This window comes from Trachemys scripta, chromosome 1 (genome assembly GCF_013100865.1).
Source record: "Trachemys scripta elegans isolate TJP31775 chromosome 1, CAS_Tse_1.0, whole genome shotgun sequence".
NCBI classification, from domain to species: Eukaryota; Metazoa; Chordata; order Testudines; family Emydidae; genus Trachemys; species Trachemys scripta.
Genome location: NC_048298.1, coordinates 191,630,599 through 191,657,369, shown reverse-complemented (window position 1 = coordinate 191,657,369; position 26,771 = coordinate 191,630,599). Strand labels below are relative to the sequence as shown.

General features: G+C 40.0%; 1 protein-coding gene and 1 long non-coding RNA gene across 3 annotated transcripts in view; one reads left to right on the top strand and one right to left on the bottom strand.

Annotated features, from left to right (window-relative positions):
• The window catches only part of ZBTB21 (zinc finger and BTB domain containing 21), a 30,322-nt gene extending 9,719 nt beyond the window's left edge, over positions 1-20,603 (top strand). The window contains exons 2-3 of the mRNA XM_034753317.1: positions 11,671-15,008; positions 17,559-20,603. Of these exons, the coding sequence (XP_034609208.1) occupies positions 11,684-14,851 (3,168 nt within the window). The 5' untranslated portion in view covers positions 11,671-11,683 and the 3' untranslated portion in view covers positions 14,852-15,008; positions 17,559-20,603. The remainder of the gene's footprint in view (positions 1-11,670; positions 15,009-17,558) is intronic.
• LOC117867901 lies at positions 3,058-26,426 on the bottom strand. Of its 2 annotated transcripts, none has more exons than XR_004643536.1 (3): positions 26,153-26,426; positions 23,649-23,829; positions 3,058-3,280 (listed from the first exon to the last, which is right to left on the bottom strand). It is a non-coding gene; the product is annotated as an uncharacterized LOC117867901 (long non-coding RNA). The 2 variants fall into 2 exon arrangements; XR_004643535.1 differs by lacking the exon at positions 26,153-26,426 and adding an exon at positions 24,168-24,288.
• Positions 26,427-26,771: the final 345 nt, after the last annotated feature.

Below are 26,771 nucleotides of genomic sequence, written 5' to 3'. Positions count from 1 at the left end.
TGCCGGACTTACCGAACAATGCCTGGCCTGACGAACCCATGGTCCAGGATCCCCCCAAGGCCGACACCAGCCCCCAGGTAGGCCCAGAGGAGGAGTGTGGAAGTAGCCCGGGGGCAGCTGACCCCAGTCTGGCTGCAGCGTTACCAGAGCCTATGTCAGTGTGTTGCGGCCAGGATCTCCACTGACGAAACAGCGGGTCTTCTGCCGCTGCTAGGGCCCCGGGCTGGGACACAGTGGAGTGGGAGGGCCTGCGTCCCCCCGCCACCCAACTCGTGGGTGGCAGTCTCCCCCTCTCCCAGGCCTGTTGAGGCTTAGGTTATACTGTTGCTCAGCCCTGACTGAGGGTCTGAGCCCTGACATAACGTGGGTGTCCGCCCGAAGCTAGGGTCGAGCTTATCGTGTCTCTCAGGACAGCGAGGACCGCCGGGGAACCCGGCCGCCAGACGGAGTGCCCAGCCCCAGTGTGTAGTGAGTCGGTGTGGCTCCCCCGTCGCCCTGGAGAGGGTCGAGCCCCGGCAAACTCTTGTACAATCCCCGATAGATTGATTACTACCCACTGATCCGGCGGGTAGTGAAGACGTACCCTAAGATAAAAAATGTTTTATACTGGTATAGCTTATTCTCCTTCCCATATGAAATAAGCAATACTAGTATAACTATGCTCAGACTGGGGGGGCAGAGGGTGTGTTGTACTGTGGGAACAATACTGGTATAGTTGAAACAGTAAAACTTTGGTGAGTAGACATGCCTTTAATATGTAGTGTCAGTTTAAGAGAGAAAGTGATGCCATTTGTGCCTATGATATATTGCTTCAGATTTTATTGAGTAGCCTTCCCAAGATGATTGAGACACACCTGTTAAAGGTTACCTACAGAGGAGGGAAAATTGGGCTTGTGCCCCTTTGTGGATTCGTGATGCATAAATAAATAAGGCCTGTTTTTTCTGCTTGTTTTAATATTAGAATTTCAGATCTTGTCTGTTCAGGAAGATTTAGTGATGACTAGAGAGTTAATGAAATGACAACATCATAAAAATCAAGAGAGTGAAAATTGAGCACCTAAGAGAGGAAGGAGGAGTACTTTTGGCACCTTAGAGACTAACAGGTTTATTTGGGCATAAGCTTTCGTGGGCTAAAACCCACTTCATCGGATGCATGCAGTGGAAAATACAGTAGGAAGATACACACACACACACACACACACACACACACACACACAACATGAAAAAATGGTGTTGGAGGAAGGAATTTTTAGACTGCTTAAGCTCTTTTGGTTTTTGTTTATATCTATTTAACTTCAAATGATGATAAACATTTTGGCTGAGGATTCAATACGCTTTCAACTGAGGTATTGGAGCTCACAATAAACATCTATTGGAAACCATGTTCTAAAATTTATAAGAAATTTGTTTTTCAGCCTTTCTGGTTTCTTTTAATATATCCTAAAGAAGCAAAAAAAAGTTAAAAGCTCAATATTTTAAATATCCTTTACATGTCACCTTGAAGTCTCTGTTGCTTGGGGTTTTTTTTTTTTTTTTCTTTAAAAAAAATGCTGCTGAAAGCTCCAATTCTGATTTGTTATTCATTTAAGCTGAGGTGGAAAAGTGCTCTGCACCGAGTTGTGTGTGGCTTAATATATCAGGATCTGGGTTATTCCCTCTACAAACTACCTGGGCGTTGTAATCTGAATCACACTTGTAGAGTGCTGCTTTGTACATATACAGAGAGAGATTTAAAACGGTTATGTTTATAAATATAAAGTGACTTGTTACTTCTCTCATGGATTGGATGATGTAGGTAGAAAGAGAAATGTAGAGGTTCAGGAGTCTGGTATGAGCAGTAGGCTGAGAGGATGTAATGATTTATCACTCACCCAGCAATAAAAAGGGGAAAATTTGGGGCGGGGGAATAACAGGTAGTTACAAGATGGAAACAGAAGCAGCCAGCTGTAAAAATGTCCACTTCATGCATGTACTTGGCTCTGAAGAATTTAAAGGACAACCTGAAAGGCTTTCTGGAAGAAAAGGATCCTATATGATGATAACCCTGTAGTGGGAACCTGTCTTTGGAATATCATTGCTATCTCCTTTCTCCCAGGAAATTATAAAATCTCATTTTTATTCAGCTGTTCCAAAACTAATAATCTCCTAGTAATGTGTTACTTTTTACCTTTTTAATTTTTAAGGAGAATAGTTAAGTGTGTGTGGGTGGTGTAAATCAGTTGGGGTGAGAGTGAGTGTAGAAGGATCACAAGGCAGTGGGAAACAAGCTGAGCCCCTTTGTGTGGTTATGCTTTTTAAAGAAGTAGACTTTTTGTAAGGCGGGGGGAGTTTAAATTTAATATCGACTAGTGTGTTATCTGGACTTCCTTAAAACAGTGGTTCTCAACCAGAGGTACATATACCACGGAGGGTACGCAGAGGTCTTCCAGGAGATACATCAGTTCATCTAGATATTTGACTAGTTTTACAACAATTATCTGCTAATTTTGAGCAGCAAGATAAAAGGGCAATAAGAAGAGCACATTGTAGAGCACTGTGTCTCAGGGAAGCTTTGAAAACGCGATTTAGTAATGACCCCCGGTACTGTGTGCTGCTTCTTGAGTTACGCCTTCCCTTACTGTGAACCTTGCTGTGCCTGCTGGGTTTCTGTCTCCAGCAAATGCCCTCTGTTTCTGTAGTTTCCCTGTACCTCCCCTTCCTCCATGGTATGAAGTAATAAAGATTATTTCATTCTCAGAACCTGTAGTTTTATTGTATAAACATATTGAAAGTGAAAGATCAGGAAAATAATGTAACCTGGGATAGTCATTAGAATAAAATTTGGAGGGGAAAAACACCGATCTTTTCTTTTAAATACAGTGGCCTTGCCTGTCAAAGACCATTGTATGTGCGCCTTTATTCCTAGTACCCTCCACCAGTGTGGAGTGGAAGGGATATAGCATTTTCTCCCTGGAACATGAGGGGGAGGTGAGAATACAGTGATGCGGGAATGCTGTTTTGCTGGGGCTATAGAGGGAGATGCCTCAACATGTCCTTCAGAATCCCCAGCATCTCCTGCTGTGTGCCATGCCATGCTCATGCTTCTGAGCTGCTCTCCTGCTCACAATGTCCATGTCCAGTTTTTCAGATAGAGAAATCCTCCCTGCTCTCTGCTCAGTGTCAGCCGTCCCAGAGGTGTTCATAATCTCATTAAACACGTCATCTGTTGTCTTTTGTCTTCTTCTAATCTGAGACAGCCTCTCCACTGGTGTGGAGGATGAGCTAAAGGCCACACTTTCAGCTGTAAGACATGAAAGCACAAAGCAATCATTGTCAGTCCGTAATCAGGGTCTAGTGCACAGTTGATGCATAAAAATCGCTCCCCTTCTTCCACTGAAGTACAAGGCAGAACATTTTCATTGAGACAAGGTATTCATTGAACTGGCTTGCTGTATCAGGCATGTTGAGTATGGCCCGGGGACATGGGGGCCAGGCAACTGGCTGCAGCATTGGGTGGGCAACTCACAGCAGGAGCACAAGTGGCATTGGCCCCTTGCCCTTTGTAACATGGACGTTGTGTGGCGACTGGGGACCACCGTTGACCTTCCCAAATTGTAAACCTTGGCAGAGGCAGCATGGTGGGGGGAGTTGCGGTGGCAAGAGTGCACAAGCAAATTTCCCAAACTCCCCTCCCCCCCCGCCATTATGCTGCTGCTAGCCATGGCCTGAGGTTTGTAGTTTATAAGCTCAATGCCTATCCCTGCCACCAAACCTCCAGCATGCAGTGGTGCTGGAACAATTTTTATAGTGGGCTGAGAGCCATCGAACCAAACAGTAAACCCTATATATAATGGAAACCACTTCAATTCAGGGGATGCTGCAGCACCCCCCGCATCATTAATTCCAGCAGCTATGCCAGCGTGTCTGGGAAACCATGAGGGAACAGAAAAGCACAATAGGGGTGGGATCACATGCACTATTGTTTGCAGTCTGAGCAATCAAAATGAAGATTGCCACTGTCTCTGCTAGATGACCCAAGCTGATATCACTCTCCTGAAGGTAACAGAGGCAGCAAGGACCTCATTCAGTGCACAGAATAGACAGATCCCAGGGAATTGATCAGAATTCTGTAGTGAAATGAGACTGTTGTTTCCAGGATCCCTGCCTCAGTTACTGCAGAAGTTGGAAGGTGTGTAGTGAATGAGTAGGAGGGCCTTCATTTTCAGTTTTTATTTTAGTTAACTTTTCCTGGGAATTTATCCGTGTTTATTACTAAAACAACAAAAACAGGTGAAAATTGGTTGGACAAATCTATTAATTTTTCTGGGTAAATATCGGGATTTATTTTGGTGGACGGAAGGACAGGGGGAAAAACTATTCATCAGATTAATGCTTTGATGAATGGAATTCAATGTGGTTGCTTCAGAACTCAAAACACAATGCTACTTCTGAGTTTAAGAAAACAATAAATCTCTAATCCCCAAATAAAACTTTTCATTTGAATAAATAGTTTACTGTTGTAGACTTAAAACTATTAGCCTATAAATATTTACATTTAGTAATTGAGCCACACCATTTGCAGTGCATACACTCAACTTTATCATTTTCTCCTGGTTTTATTTTTTTAAAACTTTAGAGGACTTCCTTGTACTCTGAAACGTTTTCTGATACAGATTTTCATTTTCTACCCATTTTAGTGTTTCAGATCTTTAAACCATTATCTGCTAACAGCTTGAAATGTGCACATGGTGGGCATGAGATTCATCAGTACGTTAAGATATGCACGCACTTCAGAGCTTGTGTTTGTGCCTATTTGTTGTAGCTTCTAGACTAATACATAGCCATACTTCAACAAGCAGCTTTGCATATACACACAGACTAATGTATTATTGTAATACATATATCTCATGCAATGCATTTTATTTTTCTAATAAAACAAGTTATTTTTTATATATTTGATTGATACAAAAGTATGGTGAAAATTGGAGGGGAAATGAATAATACTTTTTGTAAAACCCAGGATTTTTTTGGTAAAAATCAGTTTAAACTGAAAACGAAGGGGCTTATGAATGAGGTTTTAGTAAAGGGAAATCATGCGTCACCAATCTACTAGAATTCTTTGAGGGGGTCAACAACCATGTAGACCAAGGGAATCCAGTGGATATAGTGTACTTAGTTTTTCAGAAAGCCTTTGACAAGGTCCCTCACGAAAGCTCTTAACGCAAAGTAAGCTGTCACGTGATAAGAGGGAAGGTGCTCTCATGGATTGGTAACCGGTTAAAAGATAGGAAACAAAGGGTAGGTATAAATGGTCAGTTTTCAGAATGGAGAGGAGGTAGATAGTGGTGTCCCCCAGGGGTCTGTTCTGGGACCAGTCCTATTCAACATATTCATAAATGATCTGGAAAAAGGGGTAAACAGTCAGGTGGCAAAATTTGCAGATGATACAAAATTACTCAAGATAGTTAAGGCCAGGCAGACTGCGAAGAGCTACAAAAGGATCTCTCAAAACTGGGTGACTGGGCAACAAAATGGCAGATGAAATTTAATGTTGATAAATGCAAATTAATATGCATTGGAAAGTATAATCCCAACTATACATATAAAATGATGAGGTCTAAATTAGCTGTTACCAGTCAAGAAAGAGATCTTGGAGTCATTGAGGATAGTTCTCTGAAAACATCCACTCAATGTGCAGCAGCAGTCAAAAAAGCAAACAGAACGCTGGGAATAATTAAGAAAGGGATAGATAATAGGACAAAATATCATGTTGCTTCTATATAAATCAATGCTCACCCCTTCTCAAAAAAGATATATTGGAATTGGAAAAGGTTCAGAAAAGGGCAACAAAAATTATTAGGGGTATGGAACGGCTTCCATATGAGGAGAGATTGATAAGACGGAATTTTCAACTTGGAAAAGAGACAACTAAGGGGTCTATAAAATCATGACTGGTGTAGAGAAAATAGATAAGGCAGTGTTGTTCACTACTTCTCATAACACAAGAATTAGGGGTCACCAAATGAAATTAATAGGCAGCAGATTTAAAACAAAAGGAAGTATTTCTTCACACAATGCACAGTCAACCTGTGGAACTCCTTGCCAGAGGATGTTGTGAAGGCCAGGACCATAACAGGGTTCAGAAAAGAACTAGATAAATTCATGAAGGATAGGTCCATCAATGGCTATTAGCCAGGATGGGCAGGAATGGTGTTCCTAGCCTCTGTTTGCCAGAAGCTGGGAATGAGTGACAGGGGATGGATCACTTAATGATTGCCTGTTCTGTTCGTTCCCTCTGGGGCATCTGGCACTGGCCACTGTCGGAAGACAGGATACTGGGCTAGATGGACCTTTGGTCTGACCCAGGAGGGCAGCTCTTATGAGGTAGGGAACTGCAGAAAAAGAAAGGTGGTCCCATGGTTGAGGAAGTTGAATGCTGCCCTGGAAAACTGGATACTATCCCTGCCTCTGCCACAGAGCTCCTCTGTGATGCTGGGAAAGCCACTTAAACCAAAATGTTCATAGTTCATTAATTATGTGTTCCTCATTTTCTGGGTGTCCAGTGTGTGACACCTGGGGTCTGACTTGCAGAAGTGGTGAGCACTCCTAACCGTATCCTAAGCTAATGGGAGCTGTGCTTTGAAAAATGGTAAGTCCTATGAAAATGCTAAGTACTCTGTAAGATTAGGTCCTAGTTGTTTATAATTGGGGCAATCAAAATTAGTGGATGCTTGACTATCTTGGTCTTAATTTCTCTGTGCCTCCATCCACCATTTTACTGATGGGGGAAAAAAGACTACCACTTCATCTTATAGGAGTATTGTGAAGATAAATTCATTAGCGGGAAGTACTCATACTATGGTGATCGAAACCACAGAAAAATGTGAGAAAATTAATAATTTTGTATTCCAGGTAGTGTTGGATGATGTACAGTAAATAAAGCAGGGGGCCACACATTGGATGCTGAAGTTAAAAATAGTGAATAGTTGTTCATTTACTGAGCACTATCCATCCTGTGCACTCAATCAGGCAGAGGTCGTGTGGGAAAAGTAGTATGTGATCTAGTAATTAAACACTGTACTATAATATAGGTAACCTGACAGGTCCCTGTGTTCTGGGGCAGTTTGCACAGTGATAGCAAAGTTACGCAATGTATTTTTAGATTAATATTTGCCAATTCTTTTCCTTGAATGTGCATTGTTGCACAAGGACTTCCTGAGACCAAATACACTGTGATTTGCTTAAGGATCTCTGTGGCATGTTAATACTGGAAAATATAGGAATAAATAGTTTTTGCTAAGGATTTTATCAATCCAGGAATATTGAAACAAAATTATCTTTCATTAGTTGTTGCTGTCTTTGTGGTCTGGTTTCAATAGTCTTGATTCTGCCACCTGGATATTTCAGTGATGGGCTTAATATTAGAAATATTTAAGGGAGAGAGTTTCACAGACACTAGCTCTGTACTGGACATAGTTTCAGTTCAGTCGAAGAAATGGAATTCTACTGTTTTGCTCATGGTATTAAGCAGATTATGGTGTGTGTTTGACCTAGTACCTATAAGTCTGATCAGTCCTACTTCCTGCAGTGCACTGACCACCTGTAGGTTCACGCCCTAGCTGAGGCCAAGGTAGAACTTTTTGAGTTCCAAAGGAGAATCGATTGATAAAGAATTATAGGATAGGAATAATAGTTAATGCTAGTCAATCTGGTTTTATGGAAAATAGGTCTTGTCAAACAAACCTGATTTCGTTGCTTGAGATTACAAGTTTGGTTGATAAAAGTAACTGCCTAAATTTAATGTACTTAGGTTTGTGTAAAGCATTTTACATAGTACTGCACAACATTCTGATTAAAAGATTAGCACTGTACAATATTGATAAAGCATATGTTAAATGGATTAAGAACTGGCTAAGTGACAGATTTCAAAGTAGTCTTTTATGGCGAATCACCACTGAGTCGAGGTGGTTTCTAGTGGGGTTCCACAGGGATCAGTACTAGGTCTAATGGTATTTAACATTTACATCAATGTTATTAATATATCATTCAAGTAAATATAAAATCACTTGTCATAGGGTGGCACTAGCCCCTTAAGATGGAAGAGGCCAGTGTACCTGTGATTGGTGAGCTGACTCCCAGTTGGGCTTGAAAGTGGACACCAGGGCCCTCTAGGGAGGAAATTGTCAGGTGAGAGCTGTACAAGACCAGAAGAGAGAGAACCTGAGATGACTCAGAGAGAGACAGGAATCATCAAGGAAGAGCTGGCAGAAGTTGCTTGGGAGAGAGCTGAGTTTGGAAGGAGAGCAGTAACTGTGAGCTGTTGGTGAGGAGCTTGGAGGAAAGCCATTGGTGAGAACTGATCAAAGCTGGGGACCCCCGATGAGCAGAAGGATTGGGCAGTGGCCCCTATGAAAGGGGAAGATCAGTGTGGTTGGGGAGGATGAGCCTGGAAGCAAGAGGAGTGTTGAGGGAGAATGGGGTAGGACTCCATAGCAGGGAGAGACTGGAACACTGCAGGAAAATTGGTCATTCTGTCAGGGAGGCCTGACAAGCTGGGCCTGGATCGGGGCAAAATGAACTGGGAAGAAAGTGCTGTTTTGACTCTTGATTTGGTGGCTTGAAGATGATGTCCTTGGAGAGGGGAATGGAAAAAGCCAACTCTGGCTCTATTTATTGTGGAAATTGAAAAACGGTTTTATTACAAGATTTTGGGGGAATTACTGCCTTGGTGTGTATGAATAAATTACACCTAAAGGCAGGCTTTGTATCAAACTTTGAGAGATTTATGTTCCTTTCTTGGGCAAACAAAAGGGGAAACTGAGACAGGCACACTTGTGTCACAGCTTGCCACTGGAGGATGCCTCAGCTGGGGGTCACCCTATCCCACATTACTGAATAAATTTGAGGATGACAAAAAGATTGGTGGAGTGGTAAACCACATTGAGGACAGAACAGTCATAAAAAGCAATCTGGAACACTTGATAAGCTGGGCCCATTCAAACAGAATACATTTTAATACAGCCAAATGCAAGTATACATCTAGGAACAAGAACTGCAGGTTGTGATGGGATGCCTGGGGTACAACCTGGAACTGGATACTGCTGTGCTCCCTTAACTCTCCAGCCTGGGCTGTCTCTCACAATGCTTTGCTAGTGACAAGCAGCAAACTCCTCCAGGCACCGTCATCACTCAGTACAACAGCATATGGAGCCCCACACCCAGCTAGATTGCATGAATGCTCCCTGAGCCACTCACAAATCACACAGAGAAAGGCACAAGCAAATCTCCCAAGCGCCCAGCCTTGGAGTCCTGGAATACACCCTCTTGCCCTAGTCAGACGCCTGGCCAGTGTAAGTTTATTACCCAGTCCTCTCCTCCCTCGATGTGGAGAGGACATATGCTAGCCTTTGTAAATTGAGCTGAGATTTCCAAAGCACTTCATCCAAAACACACTGTTTTAGGTAAAATATAAAACAAATTTATAAACTACAGAAAGATAGAATTTAAATGATTATAAGTGTTAGGCACAAAAGGTCAGTGATAGTTACCAAAGAAAATAAAAGTTAAGCATACAGTCTAAATCTTAAACCTTATTAAACTAGGCAGTATTTGGATCAAGCAATTTTTCTCACCCTACTGGATGTTGTAGCTAAGTGACAGTTCTTAATACACAGGCTTCCCCTTTAAGCCTGGGACCAGTCTACACAGTTCAAGTCTTTGTCTTCCCAGCGTTCTTGTTGCTTCCCGGGTAGGTGGAGGAGGAGAAAGGCAAAAGCATGATGCCACTGTCCCTTATTTTATATCCTCAGTCCATGTGCTTGGAAAACATTAGCCCAGACACGTCCTGGTGGGTTTTGCTGAGTCACAGGGTTGAGCAATCCCCCATTGTGTGGTGCTTCTCTTACAGAATTGTAAATTCCTTGTTTACAACTCCGCTGCTGATTACGAGATTAGAAAAAAAGAAATAGTATTTTTAATTGCCCTACTTGTATGAGGTGAATCTCTTTATTATGAAAGTGCAACTTAGAAATGTAGATTTATTTTTTCACATAACTGCACTCAAAAACAAAATGATGTAAAACTTTATAGCTTACAAGTCTACTCAGTCCTACTTCTTGTTCAGCCATTCGGTAAGACAAACAAGTTTGTTTACATCTATGGGAGATAATGCTGCTCGCTTCTTATTTACAATGTCACCTAAAAGTGAAAATAGGTATTCACATGGGACTGTTGTAGCCAATGTTGCAAGGTATTTACATGCCAGATATGCTAAATATTCATATGCCCTTTATCTTTTTTACAGTGCAAATATTTGTAATAAAAAATATAATCTACAAGTGAAAGCATAAAGTGAGCACTCTACACTTTTTATTGTGTGGTGTAATTGAAATTGATATATTTTGAAAATATAGAAAAACCATCCAAAAATATGTATAATAAATTTAAATTGGTATTCTATTATTATTTAACAGTGTTATTAAAACTGTGATTAATCATGATTAATTTTTTTAATCTTGCAATTAATCAAGATTAATCTTTTTGATCATTTGACAGCCCTAATCATAATTATATGACGGGATGAATATGGGGGTTCCCGGATGCTGCTTTGAGGTACAGTGTGCCACACAGGTCCATTCCTATAGAATGAGGTATTGTATCCCAGAAACAAGTGACCCTCAAAAGGATCTAGGGATCATAGTGGGCAAGCAACTCCACATGAGCTTCCAGAGTGATGCTGTCTCAGAAAGGCTAATGCTATCCATACATGTGTCACTTGAGGATTTGAGCACTACAGCCTCATGGCATGCAACAATACAGTGAGGAAGAACCACTCTAGAACCCTGCTCAAAGGCACCAGGGCACCAAGTTCATCTGTTGCTGGGGGTCAAATCAGAGAGTTTAGTTGGTGGTACACTATATATTGAAGTAGTGACAAAAAAACACTTGGACTCCATTGTAAAACTGGGAAATTCCCAGAAAGAAGGATACATGGCCACTCAATTACAAGTAATTTTTTTTTAGTAATACACTTCCAAAGTTGTTAATGTATACTTTTTGCCTTTCCCTTAAATGTAAGCAAATATGAGAGTTAATTACACCAGTCTTCATCAGAGACAATTAAGCAGTATAGGTTTTTTCCGTCATTTAAAAAAACAGCAACAAAAAACTTTAGTCTATTCAATTAACAGGGTACTATCAATGTTGTTTAGCCTCAAAGATGAGTTACATTTAAAAATTGACCCATATTGTAGGTCTCCGATTCAGGATTTTAGCAATATTTTTTTAATATGTCTTTGCAGAAGTATTGGTAGAAAAAAACTTCCTTCACACTCAGTCAACTTACTGGGTATTCCTGTATAAAGAGAAGTAGGCATATGCTAGCTACAGGAAGAGAACATAGCTTCTCTTATCGGTCAGATATAATAATCTTAATGGAGAGTGACTATTTAAGGTACATTGGAAAAGCAGAATCACAAATTGCTTTTTTTCATGCCTATGTATCTATTGGAGTTATGGATACAGATTGCCTTTGTTCTTTTAATTCCCAGGCATAGCCCCAAAACTCAAAATTCTTTAATGTTAATGAAAAAATAGCTATGTGGGCTATAATCAGAAACTAATCGGTTATATAGTTATATTTTAAAAGTGTATATAAACCAGACCATAACTATCTTTATTTTTGTTTTTCAGATAAATCCAAATCATGGAGGGGCTCTTGCATTACATAAACCCAGCACATGCCATTTCTCTCTTAAGTGCTTTGAATGAGGAACGTCTAAAAGGACAGCTATGCGATGTTATTCTTATAGTGGGAGACCAAAAATTTAGAGCTCATAAAAATGTTCTGGCTGCCAGCAGTGAATACTTCCAGACTCTCTTCACAAATAAAGAGAATGAGTCCCAATCAGTGTTTCAACTTGACTTCTGTGAACCAGATGCTTTTGAGAATGTATTAAACTACATTTACTCTTCGTCTTTGTTTGTTGAGAAAAGCAGTCTTGCGGCTGTTCAAGAATTGGGCTACAGCCTTGGAATTTCCTTTCTTACCAACATTGTTTCTAAGAGTCCTCAAGCTCCTTTTCCAGCATGTCCCATTAAAAAAATACTGTTTCAAGAAGAAGATGAAAGCGGTTCTCAGAAGAGAAGTGTCATTGTTTGTCAGAGCAGAAATGAAGCACAAATTAAAAATGTCAGTCAAACACATGATTTAAGCCATAGCTCTAAGCCTTCACACTCCATTGCCATCAAAACAAACAATAGGCCACAAGTAACAAAACCAATTGAACCACTTCTCAGTTTATCATTAAGTGACAGGAGGTGGCTAAAAGACAGTCCTGTGAGCTACACCAAACTTCATGAACCTTCTGGAACTGTGGATGACCAAAGTAGAAGTGGCTCGGTGAAGAGGAATGCAGTATTGCCACAAAAGCCTTTAGCTGAGAAAGAAACTTCATGTGATGAGCCAGGAGTGAGTGGTCAGCTTCTAAGAGGAAAAGCTGCAGAGATGTCATTAAAAAGACCACGTCCTCCAATCTTATCTCTGCATGGTTCATCAGAATCTACATTTTTGTTGCGAGAGACAGGAAAAGGAAATGGTCAAGGAGAAGATAGGAATTTGCTATACTACTCAAAATTAGGACTAGTGGTTCCATCTAGTGGATCTGGTCCTGAAAACCAAAGTATTGACCGGAGTGGCCCACTTGTAAAAAGTCTCCTTCGAAGGTCATTGTCCATGGATAGTCAGGTTCCTATTTATTCATCTTCTATTGATTTAAAAGCTTCACATGGATCATCATTGGTGACTAGTGACTCACAGGGAAAAACATTTAATGTTACATCTCAAAAGTCATCCTTGAAAGAGTCTTCAGAAAAGGCTGTCCTAGATGACAAGACACAGGTAATACACCCACACCGCCTTAGGTCCTTTAGTGCCTCTCAGTCAACTGATAGGGAGGTAGCTTCTCCTCTAACTGATGTACGAATAAAAACTGAACCTAGCAGCCCACTTTCAGAGCCTTCTGAAATAATAAGAGTTACAGTAGGAGATGCTTCAACATCTGCCAGTAAAGATTTCCCTTTTAAAACTGAGGATGATAATAGGGATATGAGTAGACTTCCAGCAAAAAGGAGGTTTCAAGCAGATAGAAGGCTACCATTTAAAAAACTGAAAGTGAATGAGCATGGTTCTCCTGGGTCAGAGGATAATTTTGAGGAAAGTTCAAGTCCTACGCGCCTTGATGCTGATTTTCCAGATTCTGATGTCAGTAAAGATGAATACAGTGAATTGGAAGAAGTGAGACCAAACAAAAAGTTTAAATGCAAGCACTGCCTTAAGATTTTCAGATCTACAGCAGGCCTTCATCGTCATGTTAATATGTATCATAATCCAGAGAAACCATATGCTTGTGATATATGCCACAAGAGATTTCATACAAACTTCAAAGTATGGACTCATTGCCAGACACAGCATGGAATTGTGAAGAACCCCTCACCTGCTTCCAGTTCACATGCTGTCTTGGATGAAAAATTCCAAAGAAAATTAATTGATATTGTGAGAGAGAGAGAGATTAAGAAAGCACTGATTGTTAAACTACGACGTGGCAAACAAGGTTTTCAGGGACAGTCCAGTTCACAAGCACAGCAAGTCATCAAAAGGAACTTAAGATCAAGATCCAAAGGAGCCTACATTTGTACCTACTGTGGGAAAGCTTATCGTTTTCTCTCCCAATTTAAACAGCACATAAAAATGCATCCAGGGGAAAAACCAATTGGAGGAAATAAGGTTTCTAAGCAAAAAGAGCACATTCATATTGCAAGTCCAGTTGAAAACAAAGAGGTCTATCAGTGCCGTCTTTGTAATGCTAAGCTCTCCTCTCTTATTGAACAGGGAAATCATGAGCGACTTTGTAGAAATGCAACAGTCTGTCCTTATTGCAGCCTTAGATTTTCTTCTCCAGAGCTGAAGCATGAACATGAAAGCAAGTGTGAATATAAGAAGCTCACTTGTCTTGAATGTATGCGCACTTTTAAATCCTCCTTTAGTATTTGGCGTCATCAAGTTGAAGTTCACAATCAAAATACCATGGCCCCAACAGAGAATTTTTCTTTACCTATTCTTGATCACAATGGTGAAATAACGAATGCGTCAAGATTGCATTCTCAATCAGAATCTAATAAAATGAACAATTTTGTTACTGCAAAGGAAGATGGAGTATTCAGTGATTCTTCAGAACAAATTAATTTTGATTCTGAAGATTCTTCATGCCTCCCTGAAGATCTAAGTGTTTCCAAACAGTTTAAAATTCACGTCAAAGAAGAGCCTGCAGACGATATAGAGGATGAGGTCACTGAAACCAACAGAGAAGCTAAGGAAGTAGTTTCTAATAAAGTCACTGGCTTGTGGCCCTGTGAAAAATGTGGAAAAATTTTTACTGTACACAAGCAGTTGGAGCGTCACCAGGAGCTTTTGTGCTCTGTAAAACCATTTATTTGTCATGTGTGCAACAAGGCCTTCCGGACCAACTTCCGTCTGTGGAGCCACTTCCAGTCTCATATGTCACAGGCTGCAGAGGAATCAGTGAATAAAGATGCTGAGATATGTCCACCAGCTAACTCCCCATCACCGCCACCTCTGCCTCCACCCCCACCTCTACCCAAAATCCAGCCCTTAGAGCCTGATAGTCCGACAGGTTTATCTGAGAGCCCAACTACTACTGAGAAATTATTTGTTCCACAAGAATCGGACACGCTCTTTTATCATGCTCCACCACTTTCAGCAATCACGTTCAAAAGACAATATATGTGTAAACTTTGTCACAGGACATTCAAGACTGCATTTAGTCTTTGGAGCCATGAACAGACACACAATTAGCTAGAGATCTTCAACAGGTAGTTTAAAAAGCTGGTTAAATGGAGACCATTTCCAGGATATTTCAGAAGTATGCCATATAAACTAGAAATCTAAGGGGACAAGAAACATCAAAAAAGTAAAGATGGATTTATGATGCTGCTTGGATTTGAAGATTAAGGTAAACTAACTTTGATGTTAGTAGATAGAAATTTGAATAATTTAAAGTACTGTTGTCTGGGATCTTATAGTAACAGTATAATTTAATTTCATTAACATTGAAATCCAATCACATCTTGATTGTATGCATGGATCCTCATCCTGTGGTGTCAATATATATAAATATACATTAAAAACAAAAAAGGAACAACAATGTGGATTCTAACTGTGAGTTTATAGTAGTGTTATACTGTAACCAACTTCTTGTTTTGAGTATAATGAACACCTGAGCTCCCTATAAATATTAGCCCTGCACTTGAAGTTAAGAAAGAAGTGGATGGAATATTTTTCTTTAGTAATCTAGATTTTTAGTAATATTTTAGCAATAACAAATAAACCTCAAGTTTGAGTTACCCTGACACTTATTGGGAATGAATGTTTGGTATTTTATGGTAATGTGGAATTGTTTTGTTCTTATATGGAACTTGTGCAAAATACAATAGAATCTAAGATGAGCAATATTAATACTTGGATTTTATATTTAAAGTAGCAGCAAGCCTGCTTTCAGCCATTTAAATAGAAGTTTCTAAGGAAGACTCTGGAAAAAAAAGTATGCTGCTTTATATAACGCCCCAAAGGCTAATTTACTGTAGGTATTTCAGTAACTACAAGCATTGTAATAAAGCAGCACTTATAATACAAACAGTACTGTTTATGCATATGAACTAACATTGAATGGATGTCAAACAATTCACAATTTTGTTTCCTCTGGTTTGTACTGTTGTGTGTAATTCTGAGTACAATAGAATGTATGAATATATTACTTTTAATGGCAGAAGAGGAGGAAGGGGTTGTGAAATAAACTCCTGTGTGTGGCAGTAAATGTGGCCATTAGCACAAAGATATGTTTTTTAAAAAATGTAAATATTTACATAGACACCTGTATAAATGAACAAAATATGTATTTAAATTTTGTATTAAACCTATCCAGTTCAAAACAGAGGAAAAAGCACCACACTACAATCATTGGATTTTGTAAATACAGTGTATAGAATATTTGTTTCTTTTCTGACACTTTCTATTATTTGTGATCCTTTGTGTTAGTGTTTATTTGGGTTTGTTTAAAATCATGGTGGTAATGATTAAAAATAGTCACAGTTGGAATGGTTGGCATCATTAGTATCAGATATTTGCCAGAAGCTATGGCATGGGTCCAGAGTTAATTTTTCACCTGCTTTTGACAATGTGCTTCTCTTGTTTAGAAGCTCAGAGTTAAAACCATCTTTCTGCTGTTGGTATTTTAAATTTAATTGAGTGGAAGGGATTAGAATAAACAGTGAGAATGTAAATGAATTAAATACTTGACAGTCCATTTTGGATTCAGGCCAACTTCAGATGGGAAATGAAAAGAGAAAGTATTGCATTCAGTACTGTGTAATTAGGGCCCAGTCCTGCTTTCACTGAAGTCAACGGGAGTTTTGTTGCTGACTTCAGTGGGAGCAGGATCAAGACCTTAATCCTATAAGGTTCTGATACTGCATTCCTTCAGCATCCAAAATTCCCACAGAAGTCAGAAAGCTGAGGCCCAAAATACAAAGGTGTGGACAACAATGATAATATTCAGGACCAATGGCCCTGATTCAGCAAGGTTGAGCATGGGTGCCTACCTTTAAGCTGCTGGGTTTGCCTATTGACTTCAGTGGGTGGTTAGTTAGGCACATACTTAGATACCTTACTCAATCAAAGTCCATATTTGCCATCATTTGTTTTGTTTGTTTTAAAACAGCACTTTATTTTCATTGGGAAGTTCAACATAAAAGGAGATGGCACAATATGACCCTCAGACTTTCAGCTACCAGCAAACTGCAATAATTAGCTACAAAGTCTTTTGCTACAACATGGTGGATAAAAAAAATCTAAAACTGCTACTAAACACACTAACACCTACCCATAGGTGTTTTTCTTTATTCCAAATGAATTATGTTGGAACATAATTACACTAATAATCTGCAAGTATTTTTAGATGAAAACTGCAATCAAAACTACAGTTAGACTAGATCAGTGGTTCTCTAACTTTTGTATTGGTGACCCCTTTCACACAGCAAGCCTCTGTGTGCGACTCCCCCCCCCCCCCCTTTTTAATTAAAAAAACCTCTTAATATATTTTATACCATTATAAATGCTGGAAACAAAGCAGGGTTTGGGGTGGAGGCTGACAGCTCGTGACCTCCCCCCCACCCCGGGTAATAACCTCATGACCCCCTGAGGGGTCCCGACCCCCAGTTTGAGAACCCCTGCACTAGATGACCCTTGAGGTCTCTGCTAACCCTATGATTCTATGAAACAAGGTTCCTATGTAATCTTTTATAGGTGACGCTTCCAGATGTGACTCCTTCTTTTTTTAAATTCCAACTAACAAAACTAAACCATTTAATGAAAAGAAGTAATTTCAGCATAAAATAATAATTACTCAACCTTGTTTATTAAACAAAAGCAAAATGAAATAAAGCCATGTTAAATATATTTAGCACAGCTAAATAATTGTTTTGTGTTTACATTAAATGTCTTTTAGGAGAAGAAATCTATGTGGACAAAATGTGAAAGCAAGGTATTAAAATTGGTGCCTAAGTTTTCACCATTGATTCCCGTACAAAACAGCATGCATGATATTTCCTATTTAGTTTGTTGACAGTCTGTACGTAGCCTTCTAAGAATGAGTATACCCTTCTAAGAGAAAATATGATGACCAGTTCAGTTATCAAATAATCATAATTTTCAACTGAAGCACTTCTTTGATGCATTTTTGGTATACTAAGATTATAAATAGCACACACATAACAACCTTGTGCTATATTTTGAAGAAGTCTTGATTTTTTCCCCAAGTGTAATATATATTGTAAAAGTCAGAAAAAAGTGGATATAACTAGTTTCCTTTATAAATTTGTTAGATTATTTTTAAAAGTTTGTTTTAATTTTGAGCATGTTCTGTGCTTTTTTAAAATTAGTTCCTGTTTGTTGTCCAATAAAGGAATACAGGCTCTCTAAATAAAGTTTTAAATATGAGATATTTATATAGCAATTCTGGTTTTCTATTAGCTTTTATACAGTATCTTAAAAAGCCCTGAGACAGAAGTGTTTACTTTGGAGGATATGGAATAAATATTCTTCCACTCATGTAATTTTAATATATGTTAGAAAAGTTAAATTATGGAAGAAATTGTTAGTTGCTTGTTTATACAATAAAGGTCTTTTTAAAGAATGTCTAGTTTGGCCATAACAAGAATGATAGGCAAATTATTGATACAAAAAACCTGTCTTCTTCATATTTGGTTTAGTTTTGCAACTGTGTGAATTGGGTACTAAAGGCCTTGGCTTTTTTGTCTGATTATTTAACAATTGCAGAAAGTTTGTATGATTTCTCTTAAACTTTGAGGTTTTGTGCTCTTTTTCATATGGCATGACGGAACATGCAGATGTTTTAATATATACTTTAGAATTTAATTCTTTCTTCGTTTGTTTTGTCCTCCATCAACAAAATTTGACAGAGACTCATCTTGTTCCAACTCAAGTAGGTGACAATTCCTGTTTACTTTAGTGGGAACAGGATTGGGCCTGTGAAGTAAAGCTAGTTCATGTAGGTACTGATTCAGCTAAGCACATTAAGTCCCACTGCAGTCATTGGGCCTTAAAACATGATTAACTTTTAAGCATATGCTTAAGTGCTGTGCTGAATTGGGGCCATAATCAACCACTCAAAGTAAGCAATGGAAATAATTACATGTTGTGGACTTTTAAATGGTAGAAACAAAAATGTTATAAGTGAATGTTCTTCTGAATAAAGGCTACATATATAGTTAGTGTGTAATTCTGCAATTTTACCAAAATAGACAAAGGACATGAAATGGTATTGCTACTCTAATTTTGTAACTTTTTTTAAAGAAAACAATAGACAGTTAAACTTCAGAGATGGCAGTTGAGTTGTCAGTCTCATTTCAGAACACAACTATAGCCTTACAACCCTCCAGTAAACCAAAACACACAGCTGTAGGGACCTGCTCCTGCGTTCTCTCCTTGGGCAATGCTCCCATTGACATCCATGAGGCTTTTTGCCCAAGAAGGAAGTGCAGGTTTCTTCCAGATCTGTATTGTACTCTGAGGCCTTGTCTACACTACTGGGGATGATCAATCTAAGTTACGCAACTTCAGCTACGTGAATAACATAGCTGAAGTTGATGTACTTAGATCTACTTATCGCAGAGTCCACACTACGCAGTGTCAACTGGAGATGCTCTCCCGTTAACTCCCCTTGCTCTTCCTGTTCAGGTGGAGTACAGGAGTCAACGGGAGAGTGATCGGCGGTTGATTTAGCGGGTCTTCACTAGACACACTAAATCGACTGCTGATACATCAATCACTGCACGTCAAATCCCTGATAAGTGTAGACAAGGCCTAAGATTTTTCCCAAAACTTCTATTGACATCAGTGGAAGTTCCTCATGTGGGACAAGGATAGAATATGGCCCTAACTCTGAGCACTAGCAGTTATGGTGCAAATATCTGGCATGTGCCTATAAAAGCTGGCATGTGCCTGTACTGTCTGTTTACATTTTCTTACCAGAAGTTCTAGATGAAATCAAAGCAAGATAGATTTTTTTTTATGTTGTAATTAGTGAATCAGTGTTAAAAAATTTTGTGTTGAACTCAGCCTGATAGTATTTGGGTTTTTGTTTTGTTTTTGAAGTCCTATTGATTCTCGTTTGTTTAAAATGACTTGTGACAAAAATTGTACTAACTATTGTACATAAAGGGATACTATCATGATAAACATACTGTAAACATCCTTACCTGTGTTAACAATACTTGATACTAATAAAGCTAATATAATTTTTAAACCCCAGTTGTTAACATTTTAGATGTTTGGGCATGAAAATCCCAGATAGGGATACCCTCAAACTTTGGCAGTGTGTCTGAAATATGGATCTGAGCTTTGTGGATCTGTTGTATTATGCTATTCTGAGACAGTTAAAACAGACAAATCAGTTTCCTTTTCTAGTTCTCATACACTGGCACAAATATTGTGTTTGGGTTTCCACCACTGTAGCAAAGCGTTAAATTTAAAATACCCTTTAAAATACAATATTTGAAAACTTATGAATAGTTACAAAATCAAAACATCAGAGTTTAACCTTGACAGTGTCCCTTTTTAAAACAACAGGAAAAATGGGATCACTTGTAGAGTTTGGAAAAAGTCTCCTACGCTTTGTGGAAGTTGGAATAATCCAACATAAACATGCAAACTGTAATATTTTCCAATTTAAAGTTACATAAAATCACTTGTCATTTTAAAGTATTATAGATTAAGACAAATAAAAGCTGTTTTTTATAATCCTGTATATCATGTAGCCATTGTATATTAGTTCAGTTACATCAGTGTTGGATTTTAATTAATAGGTTTTTACTTTTTTAGGACTGAGAATTAATAGTTTAGAATAACTCTTCCTTTAATGTAATGTAAATCCATTGCTGCTTTGTATGACTTTTTCTACTGTGTGTTTTCTTTACTTAGATTTTGACTAAGAAATGTTGGAGTCCAATAAACTTACACTTGTTTCTTTTGAGTTATTGTCTCACATTGGAATCTTTTGGCAAATTTGATATTATTTATAGTGGGGTGGGATTTTGCTCACAAAAGGGTATGTTTCAGTCTATATGCTTTGTATATACAGCACAACCATTTTTAGCTGGTATTATTAGGATTAAAATAACATTTTAGGTTTGTTTTTAGTAAGTATCTTATTGAAATATTATAAAGAAAGTGAGGTTACCATAGAAAATATCCTTTTACATCTACAAAACCTGTGCTTTGAGGGTAGGGTTTTCAAAAATTTCAGCACTAGCTTAACTCTGATCCCATTGCAGTCAATGGGAGTTGTACCATTGATCTATCTCTGCTTCCATTGAAGGCAATGGTAAAACTTAACCTCAGTGGCAGCAGAGTTAGGTTAATTGAGGGCATCTAAAAATCCCACCTCATGTTATCTAAAACTGGATTGAACTAAATGTTTTAAATATACTATAGGGAACAATTGAGGGACCTGGTAGTGCTGCCATTGGAGTCAGTAGAGTCATTGGAGTCTTATTGCCACCACTTTCCATATTAAAACTTCTAGGAGAGAATGCAGGGGGGGGGATTCGCCTCACACTGAGAAGAATCTGTCATCGTTGTGGGGGATGGGGTTTGCCCACCCTCATTCTTTCACAGAATAGGTTGAGTCATTGAGCCATGAGGATTCTTAGGCTACAGCCATCCCCACAGAGTCTCTCTGCCTCACCAGCGGCTCTGGCCTCCATACTCACTCCATCTTAAAAAAACACACATACACATAAGCATGATTCTATCAGAGCTGCGCTACCAGGGACCGCTTGTTGTTTGCTTCTGGAAAAATCATTCAGCCCCAGTGAGAGGTCTAATATCCTATGACCCACAAGTGCTAGAAAAGAAGGCTTTATACCACAGAGCATTGGGGACCTCCCCTCTTTAAAGAAATACAGCACTTCTTTCTAATCCTGCTAGGTTACAAGACACCAGACCTAAAATCACAAAATGATATATAGAAAAGCTATTTCAGATAATTTAGAGGTTTCTGCTATTTATTTTTTCTTTAAAAATGCTATACTTACAGTACTAAGGTAGCTTAATTTACAAGAAGAGGGGTATGAAAAATAATACTAATACCCTAAAAATAAGTTACAGGTTTAATGGACTGGAGTCTTTCTACTTCCTAACATTTAAAAAGCAAAGAACAAAGCCTTAATATTGCAATTTTTTATATTCAAAGGAGTCCTATGTAGTGAGTACTCAGAGTTGGTCCCTCTAGTCTTTTCCTTGCTTCCCTCATGCACAATTATCTTTGAGTTTAAGGTTATCTTTCTTTTGTGAGTTTCAAATGGTGCAACTATCTCTGGCTATCATGGCTGTGAATGAGCTAGATCACCCTCTCCATGGTAAAATCTGGGGGAGGAGACTGAAGAGAAGGAAATCTCCACAAGGAACCCCTACTGAAATTTCTCCAACATTGCCCCATTAGAGGGGCAAGGCTTGCTCCCTACAGAACAGGTTTTGAAACTCACCCAGAAACCCTGCAGATTCCCAAGGATCAACACCAGCTTTGATCTCCATCACTCTGGCAACATGACTTTAATGGAGCTGCACTAGTGGGGGCCTCCTTCTAGCCACAGGTGCCCCAGATCCCCTAATAAAGGTCCTCAACCTACTCAGTTCTCAAACCTGCCCTCATGTAAATCTGTACCCCAGAGCACCCTGTGTGGAGTACAGGGGATGGTGGAATGGAGAGAGCTTACCCCACCTGCAAGATGGGAGAGGAGAGATCTGCATGTGGAGGTTCCTCTGGCTGCAAATGTAGGGGCTTGTAATTAAGTTTGTGCAGTGTGCCACTGCCAAGTACTAGCCTGGTTCTTCACTCAACCTGACAGCCAGAATGGCACAAGCAGGAAACTATTTCTTTTCTGATTTTATTCAGACCCTTTGTTTCAGGAGAAATTTGAATGGGACAAATAGAAAGAAGCAAGTGCAATTAAGAAAGAAAAGAAAAGCATAAGACTACTAGAAGTCAAGTAAAGTGTCATCCTTAACAGGGGCATAATAGATTCCAAAAATAATTTCATAGGCCTGCAAATGGGTACTGCTCTGAAAGATATTAGTAAACTTAACTACAGGGAGAAAAAAGCAACTTTATCCCATAAACCATAATATACCTCTACCCCGATATAACGTGACCCGATAAACATGAATTCTGATATAATGCGGTAAAGCAGTGCTCCGGGGGGGCGAGGCTGCGCACTCCGGCGGATCAAAGCAAGTTCGATATAACGTGGTTTCACCTATAATGCGGTAAGATTTTTTGGTTCCCGGGGACAGTGTTATATCAAGGTAGAGGTGTAGGTGACAGGGTGGCCTAGTGGTAATAGCTGCTGTCCACGGGAACCAGTACCCAGAGCTGTGATGTCACATCCACTACACCAGCTGGGTGGACAAATATATTTTTTTAAGATGCTTTAACTTCTAAACTAGTTCCACATTCAAATAAAATAATCAACTACTTAGGAACTGTAGGCATGGAAATTTGCTTTATGTGGTTTCACAAAATTGGAGGAAATTTCCACAGGAATTTGATGAAAAACATGTATCTATGCCCTCACTCTCTTCTGCTCTAGTTTTTACTTCATTCACCAGGCCACCTTACCAATGTGCTTTAATCTTGTTCTGGAAGGATAACATTGCAGACTGAGCAGATAGTTGTCTGTGTTATTTCGGTCATTGGCCTCCTTGCTTAGACTGCCAAGAAGGGTGCCAATTATAGTGATTTTTGAGATGCAGACATCTGCCCAATAGAAAATGGACCAACACCAATTCATTCTACACACCATAAACAATTGAACAGTCATGAAATCATCAGACCTTTCAGTCTATTGACCTGGTCATAGTTTGAACTGGTGACCTAGGGGTTAAAAACTGTGTTCCATTACCTATTTCCTAAGACATTCAATTCTCCTTCTATTGGAGAATGTTTAATTTTGGAGGGGGAAGAGAAAAAGAGAGAGTCAGGAGGGAAATAACTGCAAATAAGTAACAAGAAACTTACTGCCTTGATACTGATACCTCAGCAGCAGTGATTACGTAAAAGAGAAAGAAGAACAAGACTCCAGTTGAGTGTCAAACGTGTCCTTTTTGCAAGGCTGTTACTTGACTAAAGCCCAGAAATCCAGACCAGTCAGCAGATCATCCTTCTTGGAATACCAACACAGCAGTAACATCTGTTGTCTCTAAGGAGGAAGAATAACAAACATTAGGTTGGTAATCATGCCTCTTCCACATGGCATCTTCTACTGTTTAGAGACCTTTCTTTTATCAGATGTGGGTGAATAACTGATTTTACAGTTCTTTGGCAGTTCTGAAAAAAAAATCAGTTGACTCTAACCAAATCCCAAAATTTCAGCAACTTGAAATAATCCATTTCAGGTCAAACAAAACACGTCATTTCAGCGGAAATGTTTTGTTGACAGGCATTTTTAAAGGGCTCTATTTACAAAATGGTTGGAGGAGAAGGTGCTGTGACCCTGCACTCCCTCATAACTTTTAGACCAGTAGTTAGGACACTCACTTTTCAGGGAGAGACCTCGGTTCAAATTCCTGCTCTGGGGTATTGGCTATTCTGGGATGAAGTCTCTCTCAACCTCTCCCGTTGAAGCTGTTTCACTACTTGAATAATCATTGAGAAAATGTGTGCCTGAGAATGACTCTATAGCACAGTAGTTTGGACATTCCCCAAGGCTGTAGGAAATCCAAAACTTTATGTCCCTGCTCCAATGAATAGCTAATTATTTACACAAAGTGGAACAGCTTCAACCGGAGAGATTAAGAGACACTCACCATAGTATAGCCAACAACTTGGCATTCACCTGTTAGCAGGAATTTGAACCCCTGTCCTAGGTGAGGACCCTAACCACTGGTCTAAAAGTTATAAAGGGCAGCAGCAATAACTCCTTCTCTGGCTGTTTTGTGAATTTAATCCCAATTTTCTTTTCTTGGATGAAATTATACGGTGAATTTGTGTCAAATTCACAAATAATTTCCGCTTGACCAAAACTGCATTTTTCAGCAACTGAAATATTTCCCTCCTCCTCCCCGCCCCCCCACAAAAATCCCCCCTCCTCCCCCCAAGTACTGCTTTTGAGCCCCTGGAGCTTCTGATACCATGAGATTGCCTGTTATTGGCAAGAGCTAGGAATTTGAGCTTCAAAGACAGTTCTATATGCCATGACAGAAGCCTCTGGTTATTGGCTCCCAGGTAGCTGAAATGTGCCATGTTGTTCAGTCTATTGACTTCCAGGAGATGCTTGGAGAGATTAAGGCATAAAAGCCTGGGAAGCCTAAAGTAGGTTTCTTTGTCAGCCTGGATCTCAATAAGCCACTGAGCAGCCACCCTAAATGTACATGAGGCATAGGTCGTCATGGCTATTTGTGCCTCCTATTCTGAATGTTCTCAGAATGGCCAAATCCACCTTCTGTTTAAGGCATCCTGTAGAGACATATTGGAGACCAAAGATAAGCCAAATTGTTTTGAATGAGAGGCAACTGCTGAGTTAATCTTAGCATGTAAAAGCCACACCTCCTGAATGCCTAAATCCAACCAGTACATCTTCTGGGCAATAGGCCACTCCAACTGGGGGTGCAAAGCTGGTCTCAACCATCTTAGAGATAAAAGGATGTACTGGTAATACTTTTTCACTTCTACCTATCTCTTGTAAGGTGAGCAAACCAGAATGTTTATCCTCTACCACTCTTTTCCATCAGGGTAATTTTGAAAATCTGGTCCATGTGTGACATTAAATAATCCCAGTCTTAAAGAGAAACTTTCCAGGAAGCATTCAGTCCATGGATAGGGACACATGGTGAAGGGAAAGGAGAAGGAGAAGACATCTTTCAGGTCTGAGCCCAGTCCTTCCCCCCAGCAAATCATCCACCTTGGACAAAATGGAAAAGGGGGAAGGGCACAAAAATACACAGATTCCTGGAAGGCACAGAGGATGGGTGTGACGAACTGGGACTGTTCTTACTGTGGTCTTTGAATGCTGACAGGGGAGTGTGGCTAGGATAGACTGCATTGAGGGATGGGAGACTGACCGACGGAGAATACCTGAGCATGTAACAAGAGAACCCAGGAGGGGTTAGAGGCCAGGTGACACCTTTGCCCGGGAAACTGAACAAAGGCTGTGGGAGGAGTTGCTGAAGGGAGAGTTTCAGGAGATGGCTGGTGAGATGGCTGGGAAGCAGACGGGGCTCTGATCTCCGAAGGGGGCTGGGGCGCCCTGGGAGCCCAATATGGACCTAACTGAGGGGGTCCTGTTGTCTGTGCCTGCAAGACCTGTCTTGGACTGTATTCCTGTCGTCTAAATAAACCTCGTTTACTGGCTGGCTGAGAGTCGTGGTGAATCGCAGGAAGCCGGGGGTGCAAGGCCTTGTGTCCCCCCCACTCCGTGACAATGGGGTAGGGTGGGGCCTCAGTGTAGGGGAGACTTTGGAGAGACTGCTTGGGATACTGAGTCCTTGAGAGGGGAACAAGGAGAGTCAGCATAGTTATTTCACCTGATGGTCCCCCGTCCAACGTTCTCTTTGGGAGGGAAAAGGGGAGTGTCTAGCAGAGGCCTAGTTCCATGTTCTCTTTTCTTTGTTATCCTCCCTGCAATTCCTCTGGGGAACCAATTGCAAGAGAATCCTAGAGTAGAGGGCCAGGAGCCAAAAATCTTCATCTCCAGGCTGAGTGCCTCCTGTCGGATAGAAAGGACACATTCTGAGTCTGCATTACTGGCAGCCACTTCTCAGGAAATTGCACTGTGAAATTATGTCTAATTTGCTGTATCCTATCACCACTAAATCTCTGTTGATCATAGAATATCAGGGTTGGAAGGGACCTCAGGAGATCATCTAGTCCAACCCCCTGCTCAAAGCAGGACCAATTCCCAACTAAATCATCCCAGCCAGGGCTTTGTCGAGCCTGACCTTAAAAACCTCTAAGAAAGGAGATTCCACCACCTCCCTAGGTAACCCATTCCAGTGCTTCACCACCCTCCTAGTGAAATTTTTTTTCCTGATATCCATCCTAAACCTCCCCCACTGCAACTTAAGACCAGTACTCCTTGTTCTGTCATCTGGTACCACTGAGAACAGTCTAGATCCATCCTCCTTGGAACCCCCTTTCAGGTAG